Here is a 6,250-nt window from a genome sequence, read left to right on the forward strand (position 1 = left end):
CAACGTCAAGTACTTATTACATAAAGATAGTCTGGTAGACGATGAAAACTAAAAATGACGCCTAATTGACAGAAGGCCATTGTTAGGGCAAGGAGGTGGCGAGCGAAGGCCATAACAGAATACGCAAGTGTGTACCAGAATGCAAGTTGGGTAGACGTGCTGACATGATAAATCATGGTGGTGTTGAGGTAATCATATTAGGCTAGCTAATGGCAGCTTTGAAGAGTTGGCTTTGCTCCTTATTTACTAGGTTAATTAGACCTATGAGGTATGTACGTGGGAGACATGGATGAAGAGCTCAGAGTCAACCGTATATTATGATGATCCATTGCTTCAATATATAGCCGCTTGCATGTGTGTGTGATGGAGCTATCAAAGCCGCAAGCAATGGCTGCCGGTCAATGTCTGTTACTCCTCTGCATGGCCGCCAGCGTCGTGCTCCAAGCTCGCGCCCAGCCTGACAGCAAAGGTATGCATTGTTCAGCATTTCCGGGAAGATCATGGAAAATATCGTTGCATGTTTTCACAGAGCACTGTCAATGGGTGCATCAAATCTCTAAATCTCCGCGTGATCGTTCGCGTACTGCGCGCTGCAGGATTCATAACCGTAGACTGCGGCTTCACGGGCGAGACTGGATACGCGGGCGTGGGAGACACCACCGTCCTCCCGGACAACGGCGAGTTCACCGACAACGTCGGCACCAGCCACAACATCTCGGCCGAGTACGTGACACAGTCCATGGCTAAGAGCTGGTACAACGTGCGCAGCTTCGCCGCCGGTGTGCGGAACTGTTACACGCTCCGGTCTCTCGTTTCCGGGCTCAAGTACATCGTTCGGGCCAGGTTCAAGTACGGCAACTACGACGGCCTCGACCTCCACCCGGTGTTCGACCTCTACATCGGCGTCAACTACTGGCACACCGTGAACATCTCGCGTCCGGAGGAGGTGTTGATCGTGGAGGCCACCGTGGTGGTGCCGGACGACTTCTTGCAGGTGTGCCTGGTGAACACCGGCGCTGGCACACCGTTCATCTCTGGCCTTGACCTGAGGCCGCTGAAGAAGACGCTCTACCCGCAGGTGACCGCGGCGCAGGGGCTCACCCTGGTGGACAGAATCAACTTCGGACCAACAAACGAAAGTTTGGTCGTCAGGTATCCCGATGATCCACACGACCGGATATGGTTCACCTGGGTCGACACCGTGACTTGGGCCGAGATATCGACGACACAGACAGTGCAGACCCTCCCCGTCGAGGATTTATACCAGGCGCCGTCGGCGGTGTTGCAGACGGCGATCACTCCGCGGAACGTCTCTGGGAACATACTGCTCACATGGTCCTCCAAGCCCACCCCTATGGACCCGTCACCGGGGTACATCTTCATCCTGCACTTCGCCGAACTGCAGGCCCTCCCCGCCAAGGCTGTGCGCGAGCTGAGAGTCAACGTCAACGACAAGCCGTGGTTCAATTTCGACTACACGTTCGCGCCGGTTTACTCCTATGACCTCCCCTTCTACAGGAGTCAACCCTTCCAGTACAGCAGCTACAACCTCTCCATCGAGGCCACCAGTAACGCGACGCTGCCACCCTTCATCAACGCTGCCGAGGTCTTCACCGTATTTCCCACCACAAACCTTGGCACGGAATCTCAGGACGGTATGTCATGGAAAAACAGATTACAAATCCTTGTGTTTCTCGACACTCAATGGTACACTATATTCAAACTTTATAAATCTACATAGAAAAATATCAATATTTGTAGCATCAAATCCACACTATATTCATATGCATGGTAGTTCCTATGGTATTATAGATTTTGATATTTTTTCTACGTTCTTGACTTTTATCAAAACTTTAATACAATGTACTAAGAAACAAAGTGAGTATATTTAACATACAAGCGGTGATAATTTCCCTGTAAAGAGGTGATAATCAATCGTATCATGAACGACTAACTGCAGTATCTGCAATCATGGCGATCAAGGCGAAGTATCAGGTGAAGAAGAACTGGATGGGTGATCCTTGCGCTCCGAAGACCATGGCGTGGGATAGGTTGACCTGCAGCTATGGCGCCGTTGGCAGTCATCCGAGGATCACTAACCTGTAAGTAGTTTCATATATGTACGGATGATGTGTGCTGGCGTGTGTTCATGACATAATTAACGGAAAATCACGAAGTTGCACAACAACAGTGTAGCGAAGCTGAACCGCTCGAAATTTCTATCTGCAGAAGCCTGTCTTCCAGTGGTCTGAATGGTGATATATCGTCTTCTTTCACGAACCTCACGGCAGTCCAGTACTTGTAAGTTCGGAGTTATGGATCTACTTTTGCCTAGTTTGTAGTTTTTTGCCAACAAAAATGTTACTCCCTCCGTTCCTTTCTATAATGCCTATTGTTTTTTCGCAATTGTTTCAGAATATAAGAGGAAAACTGTGTTTTTTTTGCAAATAACCCCTTTCACCGATTTGTTTCCGTCCAGAAAATTTGGAACGAATCTGTTCACGTTGAGAAAATCTGGTATGCAATCACGTAGAGAAAATTTGGACGTGAGATTAGGAAGGAGTAGATCACACACGCGTCTATTAAGGAAATAGCAAATACAGATCACGTGAGATTAGGAAGGAGTAGGCCGCGTAGGGAGCAGATCACGTCTCCGATCTGTTTCCAGTTTCCTTTTTTTCTCTCTCAAATAGCGCTGGGGGTTTTGTGTCAATAAATTTGCTTGCGCTAATTTCCGTGCCAAAAAACAATAGGCACTATAGAAAGGAACGGAGGGAGTAAGAAAAGTGATATTGTTTCATGTCTTGCAGAGACCTATCAAACAATAACTTTACCGGCTCAATTCCAGATGCCCTTTCACGATTGCCTTTATTGATAGTTTTGTATGTCCGGAAACTTATGATAAATTTTACCCAATTTGCATGAACTTCAGTTTTAACACTACCAGTATATTGTTTCCATGTATAGAGATTTATCAGGTAACCAGCTCAATGGATCAATCCCCTCGGGACTTCTCAAAAGAATTCAAGATGGTTCACTGGATCTAAGGTACCTTTCCTCATTCTATCTACTAACATGTTGCTTGAAGAATCTCATTAATTAGCCTCTCTATCTGATATTTTGTCAGATATGGCAACAATCCAAACCTCTGCACCGGTGGCAATTCGTGCCAACTGCATGCAAAAAAGAACAGCAAGCTGGCACTTTACATTGCTGTCCCTGCAGTTTTGCTCGTGGTGATAGTATCAGTGACAATACTACTTATTTGCTTGCTAAAACCAAAGAAACAAGGTGAGGCTTCTGCACGGGCACACAAGTTTTCTGATAAATTTTTCCATACCCGAGCACCACTAATGTTTGCTAGTGCCCTTAGACACCAAGAAAGGTTCAATGCATAACTCCATAACACCACCCAATGAGATGAGCCACGTCAACAGAGACAGTTCGCTGCAACGTCTTGAGAGCCGCCACTTCACATACAAAGAGCTTGAGAAGATGACAGACAACTTCCAGCGAGTGCTCGGCCGCGGAGGGTTTGGGTACGTCTACGACGGCTCTCTGGAGGACGGCACCCAGGTTGCAGTGAAGTTGCGATCACATACATCCAATCAAGGAGTCAAGGAGTTCCTCGCAGAGGTACTTTCTTTCATCTTACTTGTTGTTTCAGGGTTCTAGGAGTTCCTCCCCAGAGTAATATTTGATAGGTTATATTCAAACATTTGTCCAGGCTCAGATTTTGACCCGGATTCATCACACAAATCTTGTCTCCATGATTGGTTACTGCAAGGATGGGGAGTACATGGCCCTTGTCTATGAATATATGTCAGAAGGAACCTTGCAAGAGCATATTGATGGTACCTACTCCCTATCTTTCTCCGTTTGTTGTATACTAGTTTTTTTTTTTCAATTTCAGGATTTGTAAAGTTCGACCAATTATATAGAAAAAAATTACGAACTATATGAAAGTATATTTCACGAGGGTTCTAATAATATCAATTTGATTTAATAGACGCTGATATTATTTCCTATATACTTAACCAAACTTTGAAAAGTTTAACTTCGACCGATGGTAATATACATTGTATTCGGAAACATAGGGAGTATTTTTTTAGAATTACAGCTTAGAAAAATTATGTGTTCCGTCAAACAAACAGTAGCTTAAGACTTCAGCAAGTAAATTGTGTGCTATTTGAGCACTTCGAACAGGCAAAATTGATAGTCGTGGATCATTTCCAGGAAGCAACCGCAGCGGAGAATGTCTTCCCTGGACACATAGACTCCGAATCTCCCTTGAATCTGCACAAGGTATGTTCATGAATGCACATTCCAACACTTTCCCATGGCTACTGTTGTTGTGTTTCAACAAATCAGAGCACCAACCGGATTGGTAATGTGTAGGGCTGGAGTATCTACATAAGGGTTGCAATCCGCCCCTCATCCATAGGGACGTGAAGGCCACTAACATCCTGTTGAATGCGAAGTTGGAGGCTAGGATTGCTGACTTCGGCTTGTCCAAGGCCTTCAATAGCAATGACACACACGTGTTTACAAACACAGTCGTCGGCACACCTGGATACGTCAACCCTGAATACCAGACCACAATGCAGCTGACAACCAAGAGTGATGTGTATAGCTTCGGAGTCGTGTTGCTGGAGCTGGTCACCGGAAAGCCGGCCATACTGCGTGATCCAGTGCCCATCAACATCATCAAGTGGGTGCGACAGCGGCTGGCACAGGGAAACATTGAGGCCGTGGTGGATGCACGCATGCGCGGTCACTATGATGTAAACACTGTGTGGAAGGTTGCAGACATCGCCCTCAAGTGCACAGCACAGTCCTCCGTGCAACGTCCCAGTATGACTGATGTGGTGGCACAGTTGCGGGAATGCATCGATTTAGAGAATGAACGTTCTAGAGATGAGTCAAACAATGGCTTCTATACCAGTAGAAGCGGGAATGACCGAAACATTAGTTATGATTCGTACCCCACTGATGGGTCCACTAATGTGAGCCAGAACAGCACTTCCTCTGAGATGGAGCAAAGTCTTATGAGGACGCCAACAATGCCCACCGGTCCAGCTGCACGTTGAAGATTTCTATGTTCTATTGATAGTGATTTTTACAAATGGTAGCAGTTAATTCTATAGTTTTATCCTTGAAGTGATATCTATGGCAATGTTGAGTAAATCTTTAAGACTAGTTATAGTGGGGAGTAACATATAGTAGTAACATGCACATGTTACTACTCTAGCTCCATAGTGGGTAGTAACATATATGTGGTGTCATGCAAAACCATATTAATTAGGTGTAGACTCATCTTGTATTGGGAAGTGTGATGTTATGGTAACATAGCTAGTTACCACTCCACTCTCTTTCTTCATTTATTACCATGTCATGTCACCAAAATATTTTGGGGTGTGTGATGTTACTAGCTATGTTACTCCCACTATGAGTAGTCTAATAGGTCTGCTTGGCCGGCTAGCGATTAGCAATTAGTAGGTGAATTGGCCTATTAATTAGTTAATTGGCTAATTGGTCACCCACAGAGTAGAGATTAAGCGGCCATTAAATCAATGAATTGGTTGATTCTGTTAACACTGATGTTTGATATTTCTAAGCATGTTGATTTTAAATAAGTGAGAGCAGATCTATAGATTTTCTTAAATAGAAGTGTGCTATTTAAAATTTTGAATGAAGCCCATTAGGTCGTTGCATGCTTATTTTTCAATAGGCCACTCCCTATGTTTTGTCCGTACAAAAGACGGCATAAGTAGTCCATTTCTATTGATGTGGAGCTTAGGGCATCTCCAACCGGGCGACCCAAACGGACGCGCTGGGCCGTCCGTTTTAGGCCGTTTGGGTGGCCGAACGGACACCCGGACAGCGCCCCGCGTCCGCGTGTCCGTTTGGGTCGCACGCTGCGCCCAACGCAGCGGCCACCCCATTTGGCCATTTGGCCTACTTCTTTGGGAAATAGGCCATCTGGCCACAGATACTTTATAAAACAATGTCTAAACCTAGAATAATATCTCATAAACATGGAATAATATATAACAAACATAAAATATAGCAAATAGCATAAAATAGCATCAAATGTAGCATGATAAATCAATTAAAATGTGCCATAGTTTGAGAAAAATATAAAAATTACAATTGAGATTGTCTAACTCAATTTGGGCGCTCGAGGATCTCCTTCTGCCTCTTCTCGAACCAAGCTCTCTTCGCCTCACTCATGTTGGTCAAGTCGGCG

The 6,250-nt window shown here is 45.2% G+C and overlaps 1 protein-coding gene across 1 annotated transcript; it reads left to right on the forward strand.

The window, feature by feature from the left end:
• The first annotated feature begins 363 nt into the window (after window positions 1-363).
• On the forward strand, window positions 364-5,090 carry LOC124650164 (putative leucine-rich repeat receptor-like protein kinase At2g19210). The gene is made up of 11 exons (XM_047189717.1): window positions 364-469; window positions 597-1,655; window positions 1,961-2,102; window positions 2,230-2,301; window positions 2,811-2,882; window positions 2,968-3,048; window positions 3,128-3,291; window positions 3,386-3,636; window positions 3,728-3,854; window positions 4,237-4,305; window positions 4,399-5,090. Exons 1-11 carry the CDS (start codon window positions 364-366, stop codon window positions 5,088-5,090), a joined length of 2,835 nt encoding a protein of 944 aa, XP_047045673.1.
• Window positions 5,091-6,250: the final 1,160 nt, after the last annotated feature.

The sequence above is a fragment of the Lolium rigidum genome, chromosome 4, assembly GCF_022539505.1.
Source record: "Lolium rigidum isolate FL_2022 chromosome 4, APGP_CSIRO_Lrig_0.1, whole genome shotgun sequence".
NCBI lineage: Eukaryota > Viridiplantae > Streptophyta > Magnoliopsida > Poales > Poaceae > Lolium > Lolium rigidum.

Excerpts from the sequence above, each read along its gene's own strand:
- LOC124650164 (XM_047189717.1), top strand. The coding sequence starts at position 364 with ATGGAGCTATCAAAGCCGCAAGCAATGGCTGCCGGTCAATGTCTGTTA. Across the intron at positions 1,656-1,960 it reads TGGCACGGAATCTCAGGACG|TATCTGCAATCATGGCGATC; the intron begins GTATGTCATGGA and ends GACTAACTGCAG. Across the intron at positions 2,883-2,967 it reads TTGCCTTTATTGATAGTTTT|AGATTTATCAGGTAACCAGC; the intron begins GTATGTCCGGAA and ends TTCCATGTATAG.